General features: G+C 47.2%; 1 protein-coding gene across 1 annotated transcript; it reads right to left on the reverse strand.

Moving 5' to 3' along the window:
* Nucleotides 1-534: 534 nt before the first annotated feature.
* On the reverse strand, nucleotides 535-27,432 carry LOC137534718 (zinc finger protein 585A-like). Its single transcript, XM_068256335.1, has 5 exons — nucleotides 27,148-27,432; nucleotides 21,985-22,081; nucleotides 21,764-21,861; nucleotides 20,042-20,327; nucleotides 535-3,124 (listed from the first exon to the last, which is right to left on the reverse strand). The coding sequence occupies exons 2-5, from the start codon at nucleotides 22,013-22,015 to the stop codon at nucleotides 1,056-1,058; spliced, it is 2,484 nt and encodes an 827-aa protein (XP_068112436.1). The 5' UTR covers nucleotides 22,016-22,081; nucleotides 27,148-27,432; the 3' UTR covers nucleotides 535-1,055.

The raw sequence follows: 27,432 nt of genomic DNA on the forward strand, positions 1-27,432 counted from the left end.
TACATTTTGAATTTGACATTTGAAGCCTAGCGCGTGCAGCTGGGAGGGGTTATCAGGACACAGGGCAGTTGGAACTGTGTCTCCTGCTCCTTGTCGCCTTCTTTCAACCAAAAAGATGGCTGCCCCCATGACAAAGATGGCAGCCCCCATGAATCACAAACATTTGCCTGTTCTTTTAAAACAGGGTGGGTAAGAGATTATATTACCTATCTATTCTAATTAACATAACTAATGTAACTTGATGACAGTATGCTTGTTTAGGCTGAAGTTCCCATTTAACCCGGAAAAAAATCACTGGACACTGCGGCGGTCTTGGAGCGATCACGATTAGCGTGCTTTGCACGCTAATCACGATCGCTAATCGCGGAACGCTCGTCGCCGGCAAACTGCTGCATGCAACACGGTTGTGGTTATCGCTAACCGCAACCGTGAGAACACTGCCACTTGCTACATTTGCAAAACCGCTAGCGGTTTGCCATGAGCGGGAATCGCGCGATTCCCGCTCAGGTGAGAACGGGCCCTAAATCTACTTTTTAAGTTTTAACTGTTTTATTATTTTTGCTCAATGATACATTAATTGAACTATGCCAGAGCTAAAATCTATGAACTATTGACCATTTTTTATCTCTTTCCTGCTCTCAGAAGCCATTTTGTGCTATAAAAGTGTTTTAAAGTTGGAATTTTTGTATCAGTGAGGGTCATACTGTAGTCACTTCCTGTCTGAGTCAGGACTGAGTCAGCCACTTGCATACCTGATATTTAACTCTTTCAGGCAGAGAAAGAAAAAAAGGAACACAGCATAGTTTTTAGTGTGCTTGGCACTGTACTTTCCCATGTCTATCTCATTATGTCACATGTCACTTCGGGTATCCTTTAAAGACACCCCAGTCTCGGTTGTAGGATATTGGCTGACAAATACTCATTCAACATCCACTACCATGGACAGACAAGCAACATAACTAGAAGAGCACTGTCTTTAGAGGCTGTGCCATGACCTTTACCATTTGTGTGCTATAATTGTTACCCTGAGAAATGCCACTGTATATCCTCGTAAATCAGTGAGAGTACTTTTTCTGATGTGTAATCAAATTTCCTTTCAGCCTAAAAGACTTCCCACATGTTGAACATGAAAAAGGATGCTCGCCTGTGTGAGTCCTCTGATGCACAAGAAGGGCCTGCTTGTGTATAAAATCCTTTCCACACTCTGAACACGAAAAAGGGCGCTCACCTGTGTGAATTTTTAGGTGAGCGCGAAGGAGTTTACCGAGAAGGAAACTTTTCCCACACTCTGAGCATGAAAAGGGGCGCTCACCTGTATGAGTTCTCTGATGCACAAGAAGAGACTGTTTGTGAATGAAACCCTTCCCACACTCTGAACATGAAAATGGACGTTCTCCTGTGTGAATTTTCTGGTGTGTGAGCAGTAGTTCATTATGACGGAAACTTTTCCCACACTCTGAACATGAAAAAGGGCACTCGGCTATGTGAATTATCAGATGCTGACGGAGGTTTCCTTTCTGATTGAAATATTTCCCACAATCTGGGCAGGAATAAGGCCGCTCGCCAGTGTGAATTCTCTGGTGCACTAGGAGTGACTGTTTACGGATAAAACCTTTTCCGCAATCTGAACACGCATAAGGTCGCTCAACAGTGTGGATTTTCTGGTGTTTACGAAGGAGTTTATCGTGGTGAAAACTTTTCCCGCACTCTGAACATGAAAAAGGCCGCTCACCGGTGTGGACTCTTTGGTGTACAAGAAGGGCCTGTTCATGAATGAAGCTTTTCCCACACTCTGAACATGAAAGACGCTCATCTGTGTGGATTTTTTGGTGTTTGTGAAGACGTTTACTATGAAAGAAGCTTTTCCCACACACTGCACACGAGAACGGACGCTCAGCAGAGTGGACTTTCTGATGCTCGATAAAGTCCTTTTTATAAATGAAATATTTTGCACACTTTGAGCATGAGAAAGGAGTCTCACCTGCGTGCCTCCTCTGGTGAGCATTCAGTGTCTTTTTTTCAGCAAAACCTTTCCCACACTCTGTACATATAAAAGGACGCTCCCCTGTGTGACTTCTTTGGTGTTTAACAAAGTCTCCTTTCTGTGTGAAACCTTTCCCACACTCTGTACATGAAAAGGGGTACTTGCCGGTATGTCTTATCTGGTGAAGTAGAAGCTCACCTTTCTGAGCAAAACTTTTTCCGCACTCTGGACATGAAAATGGCCGCTCTCCTGTGTGACACCTCAAATGTTTCAGAAGATCTGCATTGGAGGTGAAACCCTTCTCACACTCTGAGCAAGGAAATGGATATTCCCCTGTGTGACTACTTTGGTGCCTAAGAAGGTCTCCTTTTCGAATGAACATTTTCTCACACTCTGAACACGGGAAAGGGCGCTCACTTGTATGAATTCTCTTGTGTGCAAGAAGGCTCGATTTCAAACGGAAGGCTTTCCCACACTCTGAACATGAGAAAGGACGCTCACCCGTGTGGCTTGTCTGGTGACTAACTAAGTCTTGTTTTCGCAAAAAACCTTTTCCACACTCAGGACATGAAAATGGGTAGTCGCCTGTATGGCTGTGCTGGTGTTTAAGAATGCTTCTTTTATCAAGAAAAGTTACCCCACACTCTGAACAAGAATAAGGAACGCCTGTTGTGTGACATTTCTGATGTTTAGCAAGGCCTTTTTTCTTAGTGAAACCTTCCCCACACTCTGAACAAGAAAATGGGTACTGATCTGTATGACTCTCCTGGTGTTTAACTAGTCTTCTTTTATCCATGAAAGATACTCCACACACTGGACATGAATAGGGACATTCACCTGTGTGAATTCTCTGGTGTTTTACAAGATCTCCTTTCTGAATGAAACCTTTTCCACAATCTGAACATGAAAAAGGGCGCTCTCCAGTGTGACTTCTCTGATGTTTAACAAGATCGCCTTTCTGAGTAAATGCCTTCCCACACTCTGAACATGAAAAAGGACGCTCGCCTGTGTGAATTCTCTGGTGTCTGAGAAGGCTTCCTTTTTGACTGAAGGACTTCCCACACACTGAACATGAAAATGGACGGTCGCCTGGCTGACCTCTTCTGTCAGAGTCGAGCATGTTCATAACATCATGTCCATCTGTTGAGAGAAAAGTGATGTTAAAAAGACATTTCCTTTGCTGTTTTTTAATCCTGTGTCATGTTTAGTATTATATGGAAAAATGGATATGAATTTGGGAGCATCATAATATACTGAGGAATGGAGATGGACCTTCCATATAGTGTACTGTATCTCCTCCTCATTTGTTGGCGCTATGATGTTATACTGAGGAATGGAGATGGGCCTTTCATATGGTGTACAGTATCTTCTCCTCATTTGTTGGGAATATGATGTTATACTGAGGAATGGAGAAGGGCCTTTCATATGGTGTACAGTATCTCCTGCTCATTTGTTGGTACTATGATGTTATACTGAGGAATTCAGATGGGCCTTTCATATGGTGTACTGTATCTCCTCCTCATTTGTTGGTACTATGATGTTACACTGAGGAATGGAGATGGGCCTTTCATATAGTGTACAGTATCTCCTCCCCATTTGTTGGGAACATGATGTTATACTGAGGAATGGAGATGGGCCTTTCATATGGTGTACAGTATCTCCTCATTTGTTGGTACTATGATGTTATACTGAGGAATGGAGATGGGCCTTTCATATGGTGTACAGCATCTCCTCCTCATTTGTTGATACTATGATGTTATACTGAGGAATGGAGATGGGCCTTTCATATGGTGTACAGTATCCTCCTCATTTGTTGGTACTATGATGTTATACTGAGGAATGGAGATGGGCCTTCCATATGGTGTACAGTACAGTATCTCCTCCTCATTTGTTGGTACTATGATGTTATACTGAGGAATGGAGATGGGCCTTTCATATGGTGTACAGATAAAATTCAGATCCCAGGAGGACACCATTACATTTATTTATTGACATTTTCAAAACACCACCAGTACTTTCATAGTTAAAGTGAACCTGAAGCAAGGAGCAAAGGTTCTGGATCCTAGCACCCAGCTGCACACGTACCACATCTTAGAACCCAGCTGCACACGTACCACCACCTAGCTGCAGATTCACCACCACCTAGTACTCAGCTGCAGATTCACCACCACCTAGCACTCAGCTGCAGATTCACCACCACCTAGCACTCAGCTGCAGATTCACCACCACCTAGCACTCAGCTGCAGATTCACCACCACCTAGCTGCAGATTCACCACCACCTAGTCGCACACGTACCACCACCTAGCTGCAGATTCACCACCACCTAGCACTCAGCTGCAGATTCACCACCACCTAGCTGCAGATTCACCACCACCTAGCCGCACACGTACCACCACCTAGCCGCACACGTACCACCACCTAGCTGCAGATTCACCACCACCTAGCACTCAGCTGAAGATTTACCACCACCTAGCACTCAGCTGCACACGTACCACCACCTAGCAACTACCCACACACGTACCACCACCTAGCAACCAGCCACACACATACCACCACGTAGCACCCAGCCACACACGTACCAATACCTAGCAATCAGCCGCACGCGTACCACTACCTAGCAACCAGCCGCACACATACCATCACCTAGCACCCAGCTGCACACTATGACCCAGCTGCATAGCAACAGAAAATTTGTGCATAATGCACAAACATACAAATGAATATATGTTTATTACTAGTGATGCTCTCACAAGTAATAATAGAGTGCTTAAGCACTCAAATTCGTAATTTAAATGAGCATTAATTAGCTGAGGTGTGCGGCAGGGAGTGAAGGAGTTATTTACCCATAAGTGCGCGTCCTCCCTGCGCTCCAATTAGCTTGCATGCATCCTATTGGATGCGTTGCAAGCCTCACTGCTCGCACTTCCTCCTGCAAGCTAGTTGGAGCACAGGGAGGATGCGCACTTATGGGTAAATAACTCCTTCACTCCCTGCCGCACACGTGAGCTCATTAAAGCTCATTTAAATTACAAATTCAAGTGCTTAAAGAGTAACTGTTAGCCCCCAAATTGAAATTTAAAACACTATTGCAATGTTTTATTTATTATATAAGTGAGCCAAAAAGCCAATGCACAAGTTAAAAATCAATCTAATTTTGTTACTATGTAACCTTTTCCCCCAGCTCCGGACGCAAGCCGCATATCAGATACTGTAGCATGCAGAGCATGCCTATGTCTGGCCGACCCCCCTCTCCCCCCCAGGACCAGGTGTCAATATATTCTACCCACCGCAGCTGACCGCTCTGACACGGAGACAGAGCGGCAGCACTTCCAGAGCAGCACCGCAGAGCAGCCGCCGCCGTGCATCTCTCACATGTGATTCTCTCACCCACTCTGACTCGGCGGCGGCTGCTCTGCGGTGACGGTGCTGGAAGTGCTGCCGCTCTGTCTCCGTGTCAGAGCGGTCAGCTGCGGTGGGGAGAATATATTGGCACCTGGTCCTGGGGGGGAGAGGGGGGTCGGCCAGACATAGGCATGCTCTGCATGCTACAGTATCTGAATAAATAAAACATTGCAATAGTGTTTTAAATTTCAATTTGGGGGCTAACAGTTACTCTTTAAGCACTCGTTACTTATTACCCGTGAGAGCATGGCTGTTTATTACATGCGCCCAGACTTTCATCCGCAAAAATGCTAACGTTTTCCACAAGGCCAGGTTTTCTGCCTAGTGTATGTTCCCAGCATGTAAGCCAAACATCACCTTGAAAACACATCTGTTGTTTACCTTAAAATGCTTGGTGATAAGGATTTAAAGGGATGCTTAAGCCTGAAAAAAAAAATCAGTTTAGTCACTGTCACGGACGGTTGCGGGGCCGCAGGCGCATCCTGTAACCACCCGTGAAGAAAAGCGATCGCACTCGATTCTCTGCATCGATTGCGCTTCAAATCGATACAATCCGGGTTGAGTGTGTAGGGGCAGCTGCAGTCTTTTCTCAGCAGAGAGAGAGCCCCAGCCTAAATGCTGGTTGGCCCTTTTGATATGCTAATGAGCCTGGGCCCAGAGAGTCCCTGGCTTCAAGCTGTGCTGATGGCCCATCCATCAGGTATAAGGTGACAAACACCATGACAGAACCAATTTAGAGTGAGGAAACTCAGACACTCTGACTCCTTTTCCCAGCAGGGAGCCGACATGTGGCTTGCTGCTGCCAACTTCAAAGAACCTTTGCCTGGGAATGACCTGGTATAAATCCCAGGGGTCTCTCATATTCCATAAACTGCTATATGTATCATATTTTCTGTGTTGCCAGGCTGGCAGACCCTCCAAACTAACAGAGCAGGTAGGGCCCTGCCTGGCGTTGGTTCTGAGAACATTTCAGAACCTTCTGAGGTAAAGACTGCCCGTTAGGCAGTTCAACAGTGCCCTAATGGTACCACAGGGGTCCCACCCCTCATGTTTGGTATCAGACTGCTGGGTACATCGAGGCAGACCTGAAAATATTAGTAAATCTGCCCTGACCTGTACGGTTCTGTGAGATAGAGCCCATATATGGTTAAGGCATGATTTCTGGTCTCCAGGACAAGGGCAGGACTCATCTCATGTTCTAAGGGGGTGTGTGGGCCCGCCCTCACTTCCTCCTACTGAATCAGGGGCATAAGAATGGCAGAGGAGCCAAACTCAGGGTCCTCCACACTGAAACATCTTGAACTCATGAGATGCCAGCTTGAGGATATGCTGGCATCCACCTGGTCTGAACTCTGGACTTTGAAACCAAGAACCTTATGCTTCTTCCCACAATAAGGACATCTTTCCAGGAACTAAGTATTTTTCTCCCTTCTTTTATTTTTCATACTGGCTATTACTGTCTTAATAATTGTGATTTTTAATAAATTGTCTGTATATATTAATTATTTATATTGCGTGAATAAACGACTTTCTCCAAGTCATTCACTTTCCGCTACCCTGCTTATCAGCACACACAGAACTGATCCCGGGTCTCTGAAGATACGCTACTGTTTGTTTGTTGTTGGCTAGACAGAATATCGTGTGTTTAACCGTTTTATTCGCAGGATTAGTCAGTCAGTTAGTGGGCCCCACGGTCCCATAGTAACCGCGGTGGTGGCAGTTTACTCTGAACCAGTAGGTGACGTTGTAATCACCCGTATCTCACAGGCGCCCTCCTGGTTTGTCCGCGGCCAATTCTTAACGGTTCCTGCGCATTGACGGCGACCAGAGTTCGCACGATCTGTGCGCTGGCATCGTTTAGAAGGCTAAGTGCGGTCAGCCACAAGGGCTCCTGTGACAGTGGTAGGCAGCGGTGAGACCTGTGTTGTGCTGAAAGTATCTACGATAGCGCTAGCGCTATCGAGAAACGAACTAATTCGTTGGTGTAGCTGGAAGGCAATATATTTTTTATATATACAGAGAGACTGTGTAGCCTGTACCCCTCCCCAAAAGTTTTATTTTATTTGGCATGGAAATGTCCGGGAACTACAAGAAAATGTGCCTGGCGGACCTGCAAAATCTTTGCCAAGAGAGAGGCATTGATGTCGGCCGCAAGACACAACGGGACCTGGTAACGGAATTGTTTCAATGGGATACCCAGCAACTGCGGGAGCCGGGGGTGTCCGCTGAAGTGGATACCAGCCCATCTGACCCAAGTCAAGGGGAACCAGAGACTGAAGATTCTGCGCATACGGAGGTTGAGCATCCTGCGGGCCCTGCTGCAACAGTTACGCAGGAGAATGTCAGTGTGGACCCCAATCCCAGAGTTTCTGAAAGTACTCGCCTGGAACCGGCCAGTACTGGACTGTCCGTTTGTACTGATCCACTAATGCAGCAGGCATTACAAAAGCTGATGGACACTGACCTGGACAAGTACCTGCAGTACATGCGTGAGGAGCGCCAATCTGCGGAACGCAATGCTGCTGCTGCTGCAGAACGCCACGCGGAGAGGGATGCCGCTGAGCGGGAGCGCCAACGACAGCATGAGCTCAACATGGCAAAGGTTCAACAGGCCAGCCGGAGTTCACCGCCCAGCCTCCCTGCTGAAGGAGCTGCAGCACCCGTAAGTGCAAAATTTAAGTTTGCTAATATTGAAAAAGACACAGACATTGACTTGTTTTTGCGGTCTTTTGAAAAAGCATGCCGTCAGTATCGTCTGTCCCAAGACCAGTGGGCCAGACATCTGACACCTTTGCTGCGCTACAAAGCGCTTGATGCCTTCGCAGAATTGCCTGCGGAGAAGGATAATGATTATGCTGCTATAAAAGACGCTATCATTACTAAGTACCAGCTGACGCCAGAAGGCTATCGCAAAAAGTTCAGGGCCTGGCAGAAAAAGTCTTCTGATTCGTACCGAGATGTGGTCAGCAGCTTGCTCACCACACTCCGCCAGTGGACTCTAGGCCTCACCAAAGGGTCTTATGGCGTCCTGGAGGACTTGATAGTCCTCGAGCAATTTCTGAACATTTGCCCTGCTGATGTACGACAATTTGTGTTAGAACGCAAGCCGGCTTCAGCAACTGTCGCTGCAGACCTTGCTGAGACTTTTGCAACTACCCGGGTGGCTGATACACGCAGAACTGTCCCATCCAGCTGGAGAGGAGGTCAGCCCAATACCTCGGCAGACTCTCCTGCCCCTGTGAGCCGTCAGCCACAGAGGCCACCCAGCACAGCTTCTGCACCCAGGGCTGCAGCCTCTGGAGAGGTCACCTGTCACTACTGCCACAAGACGGGACACATGAAGTTCACCTGTCCGGAGCGGAGGCAGACCACCCCAGCACCTGGACCACTTGCACCTCGCCCGCGGCAGACACCACCCGCCAGTGTACCCCAACCAGGAGCCGCATCCAACCTGATGTTTGCCAAGGGGGCAGGGAACTCCCCCATCACCAGCAATCACCAGCTGGTTACTGTGAATGACCAGCTTGTCGCGGGTTTCCGTGACACCGGAGCAGATGTCACTCTGGTGCGTGCACACCTTGTCCCCGCAGAGGCCATCATTCCTGACCAGTACCTCACCCTCACTGGAGTGGGGGGCACTCTTTCTCACATTCCCCAAGCTCGGGTGTCCATCGACTGGGGGGTGGGGGTCCACGAGAAGGTTGTTGGGATCCTGGACCAACTGCCGGTCCCTGTTTTGCTGGGGACCGACTTGGGCACGCTGGTGTCGTACTATGAACCTGCACCAAGCCCTGTGGAATGCCAGGACAGAGACGGACTCTCTGCCCACACCCAGGTACTTTGCACCCAGGGGCAAGAACAGGGGGGAGGTGGGTTGAACGTGCCTAGTTCACGGGTACCTGTGTTTGATGTACCAACTGTCTGTGATGAAAATGTTCCTGTTACTGTTATTAATGCTTGTGACAATGATGTAGGTAATGCCAATATGTGCCATTCTGAAGGGATACCTGTGCTAGCGGTAACACGCAGCCATACTGCTCAGACCCTGAGCTCAGAACAGGTAGAGGAGGTCCCGGCCTCCTCCCCCTCCTCTGACCACAGGGATGGTACCCTTCAGCCACTAACCTCATACGCCACGGGCCAGCTGGCTGAGAGTGAGAGTGCTGCATTTGTGCAAGCGCTCCAGACTGACCCTAGCCTCGAGGCCCTCAGAAAACAGGCTTCTGAGCCCCTCACAGACGAGGCTACATTCAAGGTATACTGGGAAGGTGGGAAGTTGTACAGTGAGCCTGTACACCCCACCGAAGGTGAAATGGGGATGGGTACCAAGTTGCTTGTGGTACCTAGTGCCTTCCGGGGGCATGTGCTGAAGTCCGCACATGACATTCCCCTGGCCGGGCACTTGGGGATCCACAGGACACTTGATCGTATCCGGGGACATTTCTACTGGCCTCGAATGCGGATAGATGTGACGAACTACTGCCGCTCATGTACCATTTGCCAAAAGGTAAAAAGGGCTGGGAATCCCCGCAAAGCTCCCTTGTGTCCACTGCCAATCATAGGTGAGCCCTTTCACAGAGTGGCAGTCGACATAATTGGACCGTTGCCCACTCCCAGCAGCAGTGGCAAAAGGTACATCCTGACGGTGGTGGATTACGCCACCCGCTATCCTGAGGCCATGGCACTTTCCTCCCTGAGGGCGGACAAGGTAGCCGACGCGCTACTTAACATTTTCTCCCGAGTCGGGTTCCCTGCGGAGATGCTCTCTGATCAGGGAACCCAGTTTATGTCCGGACTCATGGAGGCCCTGTGCAAAAAGATACAGATGACGCACATTGTCTCCAGTCCCTACCACCCGCAGACCAATGGACTGTGTGAAAGGTTCAACGGGTCGCTGAAGCAAATGCTGACCACGTTTGTTGAGTCGCAAGGTGGGGACTGGGAACGATACCTGCCTCATCTGTTGTTTGCCTACAGGGAGGTGCCGCAGGAATCTACCGGGTTCTCCCCGTTCGAGCTCCTGTATGGTAGGAATGTCCGAGGACCACTACAATTGATGCGGGAGACGTGGGAGGGCAAGGGGGACCCCACAGATGTCTCTGTAGTTGATTATGTTCTCAGGTTCAGGGACAAGATGGAGTCCCTCACGGAAATGGTAACGGAAAACATGGCCCAGGCTCAGGCCAAACAAAAACTCTGGTATGACCGCACTGCTGGAGAGAGGTCATTTGAAGTAGGTGACAAAGTGTATGCCCTTCTTCCAGTGAGGCAGAACAAGCTGCAAGCGGCCTGGGAGGGACCCTACACTATAGTGCAACGGTTAAACCCTCTGACATACCTGGTGAACATGGGAGGCAGGAAACAGAAAAGCTTTCATGTCAACATGCTGAAGGCCCACCATGACAGGACCAAGTATGTGCTGCCAGTGTGCAGCCGGTTAGAGCAGGGAGAGGCAGACCCCCTATTAGACCTGCTGGCTGACATACGAGATGTGGACAGCGACCTAAGCGTCAACCCACAACTCTCCTCGTCCCAGCAAGAGCAGTTGCAGGAGGTGCTGGGTCCGTACCAGCACACCTTCTCCGGTGTCCCGGGGCGTACCAGTCTGGCAGTGCATAGGGTAGATACGGGCACCCATCCCCCCATCAGGCAATCCGCTTACCGCGTCTCCCCAGAGGTGCAAGCGGACATGCAGAAAGAGGTGAGGGAGATGCTGGAGCTAGGGGTGGTTCAAAAGTCCTGTAGTGCCTGGGCAGCCCCTGTTGTCCTGGTCCCCAAGAAGGACCAGACAACTCGGTTCTGCGTGGACTACAGGAAGTTGAACGCCATCACCACTACAGACGCCTACCCCATGCCTCGCATCGATGAGTTGTTGGATACGCTGGCGTCCGCCAGGTACCTATCAATCATGGATCTGAGCCGGGGGTACTGGCAGATACCACTTGCACCTGACGCGAGGCAGAAGTCGGCCTTCATCACCCCTTTTGGCCTCTTCGAGTTCACGATGATGCCCTTTGGGATGAAGAACGCTCCTGCCACGTTTCAGCGGGCCGTAAACGACCTGCTGGAGGGGCTGCAAGGGTTCGCTGTAGCGTACTTGGATGACATTGCGGTGTTCAGCCCCACCTGGGAGGAACACCTCAAACACCTGTCCCAGGTACTAGAGAGGCTGGCCGCAGCCAATCTGACAGTTAAGCCGAGTAAGTGTCAGATTGGTATGACCGAGGTGCAGTACTTAGGTCACCGGGTGGGGGGTAACACCCTGAAACCTGACACGGGAAAGGTTGACGCCATCCTGGCATGGCCTCGGCCTATCACGAAAAAGCAGGTCCAGGTATTCCTGGGGACCGCCGGCTACTATAGGAAATTTGTTCCAGCCTATAGTACCCTGGCGAAGCCCCTGACCGATGCCACTAGCAAGAAACACCCCAAGGTTGTTAGCTGGACCCCCGCTTGCGAGAACGCCTTCCAAGCGTTGAAGCAGGCACTCGCGAGTGCCCCTGTGCTTCAGGCCCCGGACTTTAGTCGTCGGTTTGTTGTGCAAACCGATGCCTCTGACTACGGTCTCGGCGCAGTCCTCAGCCAGGTGGATGGAAAAGGAGATGAACACCCTATCCTCTACCTGAGCCGGAAGCTCCTGCCCCGAGAGGTAGCCTACTCCACAACTAAAAAGGAGTGCCTAGCGATCGTGTGGGCCCTACAGAAACTACAATCGTATCTGTACGGCCGCTCCTTCACGATCATTACCGACCATAATCCCCTGAGTTGGCTGAACCGCACTGCTGGGACCAATGGCAAGCTCTTACGTTGGAGCCTGTCATTACAGCAGTATGACTTCACGATTCAACACAAGGCAGGCAGCCGACACCAGAACGCCGACGGGCTATCCCGTTGCAACGGGGAACTAGATCAGATATCGCAGGTTAGCGGCAACGACACACATCTTGCTGATGCATGTCTATCTGCCTTCTCCCCAGGGAGGGCTGTCACGGACGGTTGCGGGGCCGCAGGCGCATCCTGTAACCACCCGTGAAGAAAAGCGATCGCACTCGATTCTCTGCATCGATTGCGCTTCAAATCGATACAATCCGGGTTGAGTGTGTAGAGGCAGCTGCAGTCTTTTCTCAGCAGAGAGAGAGCCCCAGCCTAAATGCTGGTTGGCCCTTTTGATATGCTAATGAGCCTGGGCCCAGAGAGTCCCTGGCTTCAAGCTGTGCTGATGGCCCATCCATCAGGTATAAGGTGACAAACACCATGACAGAACCAATTTAGAGTGAGGAAACTCAGACACTCAGAAACTCAGCCTCCGTAGAAGCGCTAGGACAGCGCGAAACGGCCGTCAGGCTACTCCTGCACCTAGCGCCCACCATCAGCTCTCCACCTTTAAGTCTTCAAATGCACGGTATGTGAAGAAATATTTTTGTACACTGCACGCCATCTGATGTATACCCACTGGCAATAAATGCACTAGGAGCAGTAGTGCCGACTCTGCATCTTTATTACTTGCCTGACTTTCACCTAACCCAGTCAGAGCACGCTGCCCGCACCAATGGGGTCACATCTGCCATGATCCTACAGACCCTCCCAACAAGCGGAAAGTAATCCATGTAGTGCCGACTCTTCCCCTCCTTTTTCCTATCTCTCTTGATCTTCAGCAGTTCAACAGTGCCCTAATGGTACCACAGGGGTCCCACCCCTCATGTTTGGTATCAGACTGCTGGGTACATCGAGGCAGACCTGAAAATATTAGTAAATCTGCCCTGACCTGTACGGTTCTGTGAGATAGAGCCCATATATGGTTAAGGCATGATTTCTGGTCTCCAGGACAAGGGCAGGACTCATCTCATGTTCTAAGGGGGTGTGTGGGCCCGCCCTCACTTCCTCCTACTGAATCAGGGGCATAAGAATGGCAGAGGAGCCAAACTCAGGGTCCTCCACACTGAAACATCTTGAACTCATGAGATGCCAGCTTGAGGATATGCTGGCATCCACCTGGTCTGAACTCTGGACTTTGAAACCAAGAACCTTATGATTCTTCCCACAATAAGGACATCTTTCCAGGAACTAAGTATTTTTCTCCCTTCTTTTATTTTTCATACTGGCTATTACTGTCTTAATAATCGTGATTTTTAATAAATTGTCTGTATATATTAATTATTTATATTGCGTGAATAAACGACTTTCTCCAAGTCATTCACTTTCCGCTACCCTGCTTATCAGCACACACAGAACTGATCCCGGGTCTCTGAAGATACGCTACTGTTTGTTTGTTGTTGGCTAGACAGAATATCGTGTGTTTAACCGTTTTATTCGCAGGATTAGTCAGTCAGTTAGTGGGCCCCACGGTCCCATAGTAACCGCGGTGGTGGCAGTTTACTCTGAACCAGTAGGTGACGTTGTAATCACCCGTATCTCACAGGCGCCCTCCTGGTTTGTCCGCGGCCAATTCTTAACGGTTCCTGCGCATTGACGGCGACCAGAGTTCGCACGATCTGTGCGCTGGCATCGTTTAGAAGGCTAAGTGCGGTCAGCCACAAGGGCTCCTGTGACAGTCACCTGGGGCTTCTACCAGCCCCCTGCAGCCATCCTGCGCCCACACAGTTTTACTCAAATCCTCCTCTCCGCCACTGGCAGCTACTTCAGTTTTCGGCAACAGGCCTGGCGACGCATCTGCTTCTTTGCGTTCCTGTCCGCAATAGCAGGGGACACGAGCGTCCGATCGAGACTGTGAAGGCACAGGATAGCTGAAGAGGGCTGGTAGAAGCCCCGGGTGAGTAAAACTTTTTTTTTCAGGCTTGTCACTTTAACAAAACTTTTTTGAATTGCCTGCTGCTAATGTGTTGCCTCTGCTGAGTTGAACAGCTAGAAAAGAACTAAAGGCAGATCACAGGCATGTTAGCTACTCACAAGACCCTCAATAATATACAAATTGAGACTTGGTGAGACTCTTATCACACAGGCAGAGAAAGGTGTCAGTGTTTGCTATCTGACAATAGCTCTGGTGTGCTTCTCCTGCTGTTCTCTTATTTTGTTGTATTGTAGGATATGCTGTGAGACTCTAGTCTCTACACTCACCCTGCTGACTAGCTGCTCTGCAGATTGCTGGTTTGTGAGGCTGTCACAGTCAGACAGAGACAAACTGAATCTTCCGCCATGTCACCAGGAGAGGAAGGGGGCGGAGCGCCACATTCATTAAGCTCAGCAGGAAGCTGCTGAGTGCCCTGAACTGCCTGCACATATGAAACTGGCTGCTCTATTGATACTTTGTTGGAGTTGCTTACAAAAGTGGCCCTCCAGTGCTGCAATCCCCCAGATGCTGTGCCCATGCCCCGGGGACAGATGTCCCTCCATGCTCCCCAAGCTATGCTTCTGCTTCTGGCCGGCGGGGAAGGGGGCGGTGTTAAAGGCAGAGACCGATTGCAGCCCCACACTGGCCGTGTTGGGGGAAGTCGTGGCCATTTAGAAGAAGCAGAGCACATGTGCTTTGTATTTATTGGCCCTGGGGGTGGGCCTCAGCAGGGGGCGTGAGTGTCCATAACAGCAATGCAGCTGCAGCCAGCATTGTAACGAAAGTGCGTGTGATTGACAGGCGCACTTCAGAGTCCAGGAGAGGTGCACTACAGGGTCCAGCAGCATCGCCCTTGGCAACCAATGCGCCCCAGGCGGTTGCTTGTACTGCCTGTCCTGTCAGGCTCCCCTGGATCAGATGACAGCTCATTACACAAAGTTGATTTAGTAATATTAGACAACAGTTGATTAACTGGTCAAGTGAAGTTTGGAGAGTTAATACACTTATTTTCAGGAGTCCAGTCCAGGATTGCTGTACTACTTATGTTCTTTGACTTAAAGCGGAATATAACCCTGCATTTTTACTAGACCAGCATTGGAAGGGTTAAACACAGAGGTTTCAAGTTCCGTGGAGAGATATGCAGAAGTTCAGATTGTTACATTTTATTTAGTTAGATGTATCTATTGATAAATTACACATACATCTATTGATAAATGTTACACACTCTTTGGCTGTCCTCCAAGCTCCTTCTCAGTGAGAGAGAGTGAGTCACATTCAACACTTAGATACATTTATGTAAACAAAATGTATCTATCTCAGCTTCCGATGCGTCTGCAGAAATCTCCAGGAACTTTAAAGCCCTGTGTAACCCTTCCAATGCTGGTCTAGTAAAAAAAAAAATGCTGGTTGCATATTATATACTGTAAATAATGTTTTAGAGCAAAGTTGAAATGCAGGGTTACATTCCGCTTTAACCACTTGAGGACCACAGTCTTTCTACCCCTTAAGGACCAGAGCCTTTTTTTCCATTCAGACCACTGCAGATTTAACGGTTTATTGCTCGGTCATACAACCTACTATCTACATGAATTTTCCCTCCTTTTCTTGTCACTAATACAGCTTTCTTTTGGTGCTATTTGATTGCTGCTGCTATTTTTTGTTTTTATTATATTCATCAAAAAAGATATGAATTTTGTCAAAAAAATGTTTTTAACTTTCTGTGATAAAATTTGTCAAATAAAGTAAAATTTCTGTATACATTTTTGTCCAAATTTATTGTTTTTTCTTTTTTTTTTTTTATCAAAGACACAACATTCAGTGTATATTTATTGGTTTGGGTAAAAGTTATAGCGTTTACAAACTATGGTGCAAAAAGTGAATTTTCCCATTTTGAAGCATCTCCGACTTTTCTGAGCACCTGTCATGTTTCATGAGGTGCTAAAATTCCAGGATAGTATAAATACCCCCCAAATGACCCCATTTTGGAAAGAAGACATCCCAAAGTATTCACTGAGAGGCATGGTGAGTTCATAGAAGATTTTATTTTTTTTGTCACAAGTTAGCGGCAAATGACACTTTGAGACAAAAAAAAAAAAAGTTTCCATTTCTGCTAACTTGTGACAAAAAAAATGGAATCTGCCATGGATTCACCATGCCCCTCTCTAAATACCTTGAAGTGTCTACTTTCAAAAATGGGGTCATTTGTGGGGTGTGTTTACTGTCCTGGCATTTTGGGGGTTGCTAAATTGTAAGCACCCCTGTAAAGCCTAAAGGTACTCATTGGACTTTGGGCCCCTTAGCGCAGTTAGGGTGCAAAAAAGTGCCATACATGTGGTATCGCTGTACTCAGGAGAAGTAGTATAATGTGTTTTGGGGTGTATTTTTACACATACCCATGCTGGGTGGGAGAAATATCTCTGTAAATGACAATGTTTTGATTTTTTTTTACACACAATTGTTCATTTACAGAGAGATTTCTCCCACCCAGCATGGGTATGTGTAAAAATACACCCCAAAACACATTATACTACTTCTCCTGAGTACAGCGATACCACATGTATGGCACTTTTTTGCACCCTAACTGCGCTAAGGGGCCCAAAGTCCAATGAGTACCTTTAGGATTTCACAGGTCGTTTTGAGACATTTGGTTTCAAGACTACGCCTCACGGTTTAGGGCCCCTAAAATGCCAGACAGTTTAGGAACCCCACAAGTGACCCCATTTTAGAAAGACAACACCACAAGGTATTCTGTTAGGAGTATGGAGAGTTCATAGAAGATTTTTTTTGTCACAAGTTAGCGGAAATTGACACTTTGTGGAAAAAAAAAATAAAAATCAATTTCCGCTAACTTGTGACAAAAAATAAAATCTTCTAGGAACTCACCATACCCCTAACGGAATACCTTGGGGTGTCTTCTTTCTAAAAATGGGGTCACTTGTGGGGTTCCTATACTGCCCTGGCATTTTAGGGGCCCTAAACCGTGAGTAGTAGTCTTGAAACCAAATTTCTTAAAATGACCTGTGAAATCCTAAAGGTACTCATTGGACTTTGGGCCCCTTAGCACAGTTAGGGTGCAAAAAAGTGCCACACGCGTGGTACCGCCGTACTCAGGAGAATTAGTATAATGTGTTTTGGGGTGTATTTTTTTACATATACCCATGCTGGGTGGGAGAAATATCTCTGTAAATTACAATGTTTTGATTTTTTTACACACAATTGTCTATTTACAGAGATATTTCTCCCACCCAGCATGGGTATGTGTAAAAATAAACCACAAAACACATTATACTACTTCTCCTGAGTACGGCGATACCACATGTGTGCAGGGCTGTGGAGTCGGAGTCGGAGTCGTGAAGTCGGAGTCGTGGAGTCGGGCAATTTTGGGTGCCTGGAGTCGGAGTCGGGAAAAAATGCACCGACTCCAACTCCTAATGAATTTGTAACTGTAATTAAAATAGAAAATATGATAAAATGTTCTATTTCTCAGATAATAGTCATTAAAAATAATGTATATATACAGTATATATACAGTAATAGCTGTGCTTAGTCCACAAACATGAAATAAACCAATCAAAATTAGTTACTTGTGCTGCTTCAATAAAGCAGTCCCCGTATTTTTAAGGTCCGATATACATATCTGATTGTGACTGTATATATGATGTGTACACAGGAATCTCTTATATATACTAAATAACATCTATGCTGTAAGAATAAAGCCTGATGTGTAGCTGTGTCACTAATAGAGATGGTCAACGAGATGGAAATAATTCTGCACTGATGCTGATTTATGCAAATGTATGCACTCTCTTTGCTGATGTAATCAAATCATTTGATATGTTGTTAAAATTTGGTTTGGTGACTACAAATTAAAGGGTACCTGAGACGGATGAAAAGTAAAGTTTTATACATAACTGGGGCTTCCTCCAGCCCCCTTCAGGCTAATCAGTCCCTCGCTGTCCTCCACCACCCGGATCTTCTGATATGAGTCCTGGTAATTCAGCCAGTCAGCGCTGTCCGGCCGCATGCCGCTCCCACAGCCAGGAACATTCTGCACCTGCGCAATAGTGCTGCACAGGTGTAGTATGCTCCTGGCGGCGGAGTGTGTGCATGCGCACTACGCCCGACTGGCTCAAGTACCTGGACTCATAGCAGAAGATCCAGGTGGTGGAGGAGGACAACAAGGGACTGATTATCCTGAAGGTGGCTGGAGGAAGCCCCAGGTATGTATAAAACTTAAATTTCATCTGTCTCAGGTTTACTTTGTTACACAGTAGTACTATACTCTACATATGTACTCCCCACAGAGCTGCAGGGAATCCACTGAGAATGCTGTGCACATTGAACACAGAGGTGTTGTCTGTTTACAATCTCCTCATTCCCCTGCAGAGTACCTGCACATCATTCTTACATGTACCCACACTTACATTGCCTAGGGCCTGATAGATGTTCTTTGTTCCGGTTTGTACCTTTTACAAGTACTCTTACCAAGGACTAGTTTTAGTCTAAAGGGAATAAATATAGTAGTCTACATATCCTTCTCACTTCAGTTGTCTTGTAAAATTCCTAAGCGTTGGCAGTTAAGAGACGAATTTCATGTTACATACTTTTAATCAACAAAATTGTAATATGCAAATTAGAGGAGTCGGAGTCGAGGAGTCGGAGTCGGAGGAATCCTAAACTGAGGAGTCGGAGTCGGTGAATTTTTGGACCGACTCCACAGCCCTGCATGTGTGGCACTTTTTTGCACCCTAACTGCGCTAAGGGGCCCAAAGTCCTATGAGTACCTTTAGGATTTCACAGGTCATTTTGAGGAATTTGGTTTCTAGACTACTCCTCACGGTTTAGGGCCCCTAAAATGCCAGGGCAGTATAGGAACCCCACAAGTGACCCCATTTTAGAAAGAAGACACCCCAAGGTATTCCGTTAGTAGTATGATGGGTTCATAGAAGATTTTATTTTTTGTCACAAGTTAGCCGGAAATTGATTTTTTTTTTTTACAAAGTGTCATTTTCCACTAACTTGTGACAAAAAAATAAAAACTTCTATGAACTCACCATACTACTAACGGAATACCTTGGGGTGTCTTATTTCTAAAATGGGGTCACTTGTGGGGACACTGCCCTGGCATTTTAGGGGCCCTAAACCGTAAGGAGTAGTCTAGAAACCAAATGCCTCAAAATGACCTGTGAATAGGACGTTGGGTCCCTTAGCGCACCTAGGCTGCAAAAAAGTGTCACACATGTGGTATCGCCGTACTCAGGAGAAGTAGTATAATGTGTTTTTGGGTGTATTTTTACACATACCCATGCTGGGTGGGAGAAATATCTCTGTAAATGGACAATTGTGTGTGAAAAAAATCAAAAAATCAAAAAATTGTCATTTACTTATTATTATACACTTTGTATGCGGCGATCGAGTATTTACATTCCGCCGGCGCTTACGGCCGGCGGGATGACGTTGCGGGTGGGCGGAGCCTGTTGCCAGGGGCAGTGCGCGTCACCAGTGACGCGATCGCTGCCCGGCAGAGCCGAAAGGAGCCGCCGCCGAATGGCGTATTGCGGTCATTTCTGCGTCCACTTTGCCGCCGCCCATCTGCTGTGGACGGTCGGCAAGTGGTTAAATGTAATCATGTTAAGTGTGGTTTTATCAACTTAGCTGACTGCTTACTGGAAGAGGCACTGGGTTTCTGCTAGTAAGGTTACATGGTGAGGCTCCCTTACACCTTTCTTACTATAATACTTTGAATTTTGCTGTTGAAAGATTGTATCATATCTACAATCCAGCCTCTTGTATACGATCAGTAACCCTATATGCTTCACTATAGTAGGCAAATGACATGGTGAAGCATTCTTGCTTTATAACTTACCAGTGCTGGTGTCTATAGCGGAATCCTCCACTTTAATAATCCTTATTTTACCCTCCTCTATTGATTGCTGTTCATCAGTCACATACGTCTCTTCTTCTTCCTCTTTAATTATCCTTAACATTTCATCCTCCTCCATAGACTGCTGGTCATCCCTCACATACTTCTCTCCTTCTTCTTTCATTATCTTCTCAGTTACACCTTTTTCCAGACACTGCTGATCATCTGCCAAATACATCCATTTTTCTTCCTCTGTAACCTCGACTTTCACATAAGTATCTTCTTCATGCTAAACCCAAAATAATTATAGTGTAAGTGAAACTACATAGGAATTTCATCTCACAGACTTTGGACACATATATTAATTCTAAGCCACTGTAATGGATTGCGGAGATGCCGCCGTGCGGTCTGGCAGCGGGGCGGCTGTCTCCGTGTCCAGACCGGCGGTTTCCGCACAGCAGCATGCGTCTGGTTTGTCTGAGCCTTCTAGTGCACACAGATGGAGAGCTACGCATGCGCTGGGAGGCAGGACCTTTATGCCAGTAGGAGACGGATCAGCTGATCAGGTTGATCAGCTGATCCCAGCGCAGTCTTTGATTGGCTGAGTGGCGCTGGGCGGCGCTGAGGAGCGCTGCACTATATATAGATCTCGCTGGACAGTCTCAGGTTGTCTGCCGTTGCGAATACTTACGTGTAAGCACTCAGACCACAGTCAGATCCCACAGTGTGTTAGAACCAGGTGGACCTGGGAATTCACACTTAGCCAGATTACGCTTGTGTTATACTTTAGACCAGTTCCAGGGTGTTGTGACCAAGGACCTCAAACCCAAGCTTAGGATTACTGTGTCATTGCTGTGTTATACTTTAGACCAGTTCCGGGGTGTTGTGACCAAGGACCTCACACCCAAGCTTAGGATTACTGTGTCATTGCTGTGTTATACTTTAGACCAGTTCCGGGGTGTTGTGACCAAGGACCTCACACCCAAGCTTAGGATTACTGTGTCATTGCTGTGTTATACTTTAGACTAGTTCCTGGGTGTCGAGACCACGGACCTCACACCCCAGACTAGGACTCTGCTCTATTTCTGTTATGACTATTTGCTCTGTCGATCTCTCTATTGCTTTCTAATTCGGTACCTCTGCATATCTGCCTACCTGTTGCCAGACCCTGCCTGTACCCGGTTACCGAATCAGCCTTCTGTCTCTGTACCTTATCTGCTCGTGTGTTGCCGATCTGGCCTGCCCGACCTTCCAGGCTGTCACTCACCCCTTGAGTGCTCAATCTATCTGTACTAGCAGTGACACAATTCCACCAAGTGTCAGTTGTAACTAGGACTCCTGTTCCTCAGAGAGTCCGGCCTGTTAGCAGCCAGTGGCCTCTACTCCTGGAGTCCCCTGGCTGCAGTATAGTCTATATCTGATCTCCAGATATCCCTGGTTGCCAGGTCCTCTCTCTAGGAGATAGTCCCTGTACCTCCCAGGGCCACCTGCCCCTCAGGTGGTCCTTGGCCAAGCTGCCTGTATCTCCCGCCTCACGGGAGATAGCCTACAGTTACACCAAACACTTACATTTTATTAGGTGTCCAGAGGTTAGTCATACTTGTATTATTGGTGATTCTGAAGATCATCCATAATCAGGTATACATCTGTATTGTTGATGATTCTGCAGATCATCAATAATCAGATTCTCTCTGTGTGCTGACACCGATCGTTACAGCCACCTACCTGATAATGGTGGGGGATGGTGAGAGCTTCCTGTGGACAATCCTGGGAATAAAGAGGACCTGTACATCTCTCTGGTGGGTTTCTGTTACTGGATTCATCTGTAGAAAACACACACACTGACTGAATACATTGTTTCTATGTGTCTATCAGATGTAAGGGGTGATCTATGTGGACCCTCCCTACTGCTCTCTCCTTTACAATAAATGAAAGTCTCGTTTTACCTGGTGATGTGAGGGGTGGCTGATCCACCATCTTGTCCTTGTAGAGGTCCCTGTGTCATTCTAAACAGACAGTAACATCCTGATACGTTATAGGAACCTGACACACACAAGGATACAGTCACCATCCAAAAACACCACTTGAAATATGTCCAAAAATTCCCATCACAGCTCACTTCTAACTGCAATCAGTGCACTGGCTAAAGAGCTTAAGGCCTTGTTCACATTATAAATATCTAGCGCAATCGCAAGCGCTAAGCACTTTTGGGAGCACTTTTGAAAGAGATTTTCCCTTCACTTTCAGAGCGATTTATGCTTTGGTAAGCGCTTTTCTAAGCGCTTTTGTCCGGCAATTTTGTTTTTTCTTCCTGACAACACTCAGGAAGTGAACTCTTTGACCTGAATCTAAATAAATACAATGGGCTTGATTCACAAAGCGGTGCTAACAGTTAGCACGCTGGTGAAAAGCCCATTATCACGCCTAAACTCAGTTTAGGCGTGACAAAATAAACTCGTGCACAAATTTTTACGCGTAAAGTTTTACACGCGCAAAGTTTACGCGCGCAATGCCATTAAGCCCTATGCGACTTTTCGCGCGCACCGGACTTTGCGCACGCAATACTTTCCGCACGAGTTTTGCCCTCAAAGCGGTGCTAACCTACTTAGTGCAATGCTTATCACGCCCAAAAGTCTTTAGGCATGCTAACTAGGTTAGCACCGCTTTGTGAATCAAGCCCCATGTATTTATTCTTGAAAGTGCTGTGCCAATCGCTTTTTGTCAAGTGCTTTGCTTTCTCTATACTTTGTACTGAAGCGCAAACGCTCAGGAAATGATGCAGGAGCCGCATTTGCAATTGGAAAGAAAGCTCATCGCTCATGTGAGAACACTCACATAGCGCATCATTGCAGAAGCTCTTTTATGGAGATTTTAAAAATCGCCAGTGCATTAAAAAAAAAAAAAAAACCGCTCACAGTGTGAACAAGCCCTGACTGGTGATTTGGTCTTTATAAAGAGGTGGCTATCATAGACACTCCTCACACTATATTTAAATGTGTTCCTATGTTAACCAATGCTTGATGTGATTTGGACAACTGAAGTGAGAGGGATATGGAGGCTGCCATATTTATTTCCATCTAAGCAATGCCAGTTCCTCCTGCTGATCCTCTGCCTCTAATACTATTAGCCATAGCCCCTGAACAAGCATGCAGCATATCAGGTGTTTCTGACATTAATGTCAGATCTGACAAGACTAGCTGCATGCTTGTTTCTGGTGTTATTCAGATACTACTGCAGAGAAATAGACCAGCAGGGCTGCCAGGCAACTGGTATTGATTAAAAGGAAATAAATATGGCAGCCTCCGTATACCTCTTGCTTCAGTTCCCCTTTAAAACAGAAGGAAATGTGCAATAATTCAGCTATAAGTGAACATTTGTGGTTACCCACAATTATCTCTCTCTCTCTAAGTTAACCAAGTGACAGAGATGTTTGAATTTCCAATCATAAAAGATAGTAGCAAAAGAGTTTCAGTACTGTGTTAGCCAAACAAATTATGTAGGGAGAAAAAAACTAAGTTTTGTACAAGTAATACCTTTTAATGGCTAACTGATAAAGTTACATCATGCAAGCTTTCAGGGATCTAGTCTCCATCTTCAGGCATATTTCCATATGTTAGCTGAAGTAAGCCACTCTATGCAGTGTATAGCACCTGACACCTAACTGCTAAATAGTACCCAGCACAACTGTCAGCTTATTTTTTCTTACTTATTTGCATACAGTGTGAAGAAGGGGACTAGATCCCAGAAAGCTTGCATAATTTAACTTTATCAGTTAGCCATTTTAAAAGGTATCACTTTTTCAAAGGCATGTTCTCTGCCTCATAACATGCATCTGTGTCCCCACATCGCTGGTCTCTGCCCCTCCCCCCCGAAACCCCAAGATTGGCGACATTAGTTGTCGCCGTCTCAGAGGTAAACAAAGGGAGAGGGTTTCCCTGTTCAAAACGCCCGCTAGGGGGATTTCCTTCAGGGTTTCCAGAGCTGCCATTGGGCAGTTCTCTCTCCCTGGCTGCGCCCTGTGCCGCTCCCCCCGCCTCCCTGCACACTGGTGAGAGAGTGAATCTCTCATCCCAGCGTCGCGACTTTTAGGTCACGAAAGTGAAAGTGGGCCTGTATGGCCCACAGGAGTGACAGGGAGCGGCGATCTTTGCGCTTACCTGATCCACTCAGTGCTCCGGATCAGGTAGCCTATTTTAGAAAAAAAAATGGAGCCCACCTTGAGCCCTCAAGGGATCTAGTCTCCTTCTTCAGGCATATTTCCATATGTTAGCTGAAGTAAGCCACTCTATGCAGTGTATAGCACCTGACACCTAACTGCTAAATAGTACCCAGCACAACTGTCATCTTCATTTTTCTTACTTACTTGCATACAGTGTGAAAAAGGGGACTAGGTCCCAGAAAGCTTGCATAATTTAACTGCAGGACAGCCAGGCAACTGGTGTTGTTTAAAAAGAGATAAATATGGCAGCCACCATATCCCTCTCACTTCAGTTCCCCTTGAACAGCGGGAATGTCAACCTGTGGCACAGGAAAGCTATAACCAATCACAAGTACCCTAGCATGCTGCTACTCCTCCGGCACTAGTCTAATTTAGGGGATCCAGCAGGAAACCTCAAAAGAAAAAAAAATTGCATTCTCCTTACCCCTCTCACTTCAGGTGTCCTCTAAGTTTACCATGGAGGTCATTATATTAAACTAAACGTTTTAACATACAGTCCCATCTGAACATAGTCAGAATTCCAGTATGGTCAATTTTGGTTTGTTTTTCAGTGATAAGTAGAGATGTCGCGAACGGTTCGCCTGCGAACGGTTCCAGGCGAACTTTGGTGGTTCGCGTTCGCCTGCACCATGCGAACTTTTGCAGAAGTTCGATTCGCCCCATAATGCACTATGAGGGTCAACTTTGACCCTCTGCATCACAGTCTGCAGGCACATTGTAGCCATTCAGGCTACACTAAGCCCTGGAGCCCCCCCCCCCCCCCCCCCCCCCTTCTTATATAAGGCAGGCTCGCTGGCCATGGCACTCACTCGTGTGCCTGCTGCAAATAGGCAGACTAGGGAGAGCTGCTGCAGATTTTTTTCTCCTAGGGAAAGATTAGTTAGGCTCTTGGCTTGCTCCTGGCTGATTGTTATTGCTAAAATAGCACCCCTCAACAGCTCTTTTGAGAGCTAATGTTTTCCTGATGTGTTTTTTTCTTTGTGTGTTGCTCACTGACACTGACATTATACAGTCCTATCTGTTGCAGCTGGACCTTGGTAATTGTTATTACTGTGCCAGCCAGGCCCTGCCTAACTATCTATACTGGGACACCTACCTATGCCTACCTAACTACTGGGGCACCTACTTACCTATACGGTGACACCCATCTACCTACCTATACTAGGAAACCTACCTATGCCTACCTACCTATAGTGGGTCTCCTACCTATGAATAGCTATTTACTGGGACACCTACCTATGCCTACCTACCTATACTGGGTCTCCTACCTATGCCTAGCTAACTACTGAGGCACCTACCTATGCCTACCTACCTATACTGGGACTCCTACCTATGCCTAGCTAACTACTGAGGCACCTACCTATGCCTACCTACCTATACTGGGACTCCTACCTACGCCTAGATAACTACTGGGACACCTACCTATGCCTATCTACCTATACTGGGTCTCCTACCTATGCCTAGCTAACTACTGAGGCACCTACCTATGCCTACCTACCTATACTGTGTCTCCTACCTATGTCTAGCTAACTACTGAGGCACCTACCTATGCCTACCTACCTATACTGGGACTCCTACCTATGCCTAGCTAACTACTGAGGCACCTACCAATGCCTACCTACCTATACTGGGACTCCTACCTATGCCTAGCTAACCACTGGGACACCTACCTATGCCTAGCTAACTACTGAGGCACCTACCTATGCCTACCTACCCATACTGGGACTCCTACCTATGAATAGCTAACTACAGGGACACCTACCTATGCCTACCTACCTATACTGGGTCTCCTACCTATGCCTAGCTAACTACTGAGGCACCTACCTATGCCTACCTACCTATACTGGGACTTCTACCTATGAATAGCTAACTACTGGGACACCTACCTATGCCTACCTACCTATACTGGGACTCCTACCTATGCTGGGTCTCCTACCTATGCCTAGCTAACTACTGAGGCACCTACCTATGCCTACCTACCTATACTGGGTCTCCTACCTATGCCTAGCTAACTACTGAGGCACCTACCTATGCCTACCTACCTATACTGGGACTCCTACCTATGCCTACCTACATACAAGAAGATAATAAGGTCGTTGCTTCATTGTGGACAGACCAAATTTGATCAGCTGGACAGTCACTGTTGTTCTATCATTGAGCTACCACAGCCCGGCGACCATATGGGCTGGAAAACTGCCACGGCCTGCACTCTGGCCATGTTGCGCATCAGTCCAGCACGGCTGTTTGCGGTGCGTTACACAGTGAGATTGGTGTGTCAGTGTGAAGCAGAACTCTAATTACACTCCCTGATTGATGTATACACATGCAAGATGTTTGAAAGCACTTTAGGCCTGCAATTTAGCATTCAATGTGATTTCTGCCCTTAAAACGCTGCTTTGTGTCACATCCAGATTTTTCCCCGGGACTTTGAGCATGTATCCCACTCCGCCATGCCCCCCTCCAGGTGTTAGACCCCTTGAAACATCTTTTCCATCACTTTTGTGGCCAGCATAATTTTTTCTATTTTGCAAAGTTCGCCTCCCCATTGAAGTCTATTGCGGTTCGCAAACTTTTACGCGAACCGAACCTTCCGCTGAAGTTCGAACCGAAAATCGGAGGTTCGCGACATCTCTAGTGGTAAGGTGAATGAGGATGAGGAGCGCAGTGACAGGTACGTGAGGGACAATAATGATAGAAGGCATTTACGGGGAAAGGGATGATGGGAGCACCACATTGTCTGCCCTCCTAGAAAAAAGATCACATTCAGCATCATAATATAAAAGGTGTTGCAGATATTCCTCGTGTGTAAGCCAGTGCTGAGATGGAAGGGTGCCTAGGAGGATTACATGCTATATATTATACTACTACAATAATAGTATCTTATTATTACCTCCTCCGCTGCCTGTCCGTCTCTTCTCGCTTGCTACCCCAACAGCTTCCGGCCAATGCGTTCCAGCCCTATTCTCTGTGCGTTCCACGTGTGAACATGTTGCAAGTGCCACCTTGTGGAGAAAATAAGAACTGCGGCTTCCAATTTGATTTCTGTTACAGTACAGTCTATGGCATCTGCTTCCTTTCTCCTCATCAGAGTCAGGACAAGGTCCTCCAGACCAGCACCCAAGGCTGGGACACCAAAGTGTGCCCCTCCAGCCCCATTTCTAGGGGCGTGCAACCC

The sequence above is a fragment of the Hyperolius riggenbachi genome, chromosome 10 (assembly GCF_040937935.1).
Source record: "Hyperolius riggenbachi isolate aHypRig1 chromosome 10, aHypRig1.pri, whole genome shotgun sequence".
In the NCBI taxonomy this organism is placed as follows: domain Eukaryota; kingdom Metazoa; phylum Chordata; class Amphibia; order Anura; family Hyperoliidae; genus Hyperolius; species Hyperolius riggenbachi.

Coding starts and splice junctions, on each gene's coding strand:
- LOC137534718 (XM_068256335.1), bottom strand. CDS start 22,015: ATGGTGGATCAGCCACCCCTCACATCACCAG. Junction 20,328..21,763: donor CCATCCCCCACCATTATCAG/GTAGGTGGCTGT, acceptor TTTTGGGTTTAG/CATGAAGAAGATACTTATGT. Junction 3,125..20,041: donor CGCTATAGACACCAGCACTG/GTAAGTTATAAA, acceptor TTCTCTCAACAG/ATGGACATGATGTTATGAAC.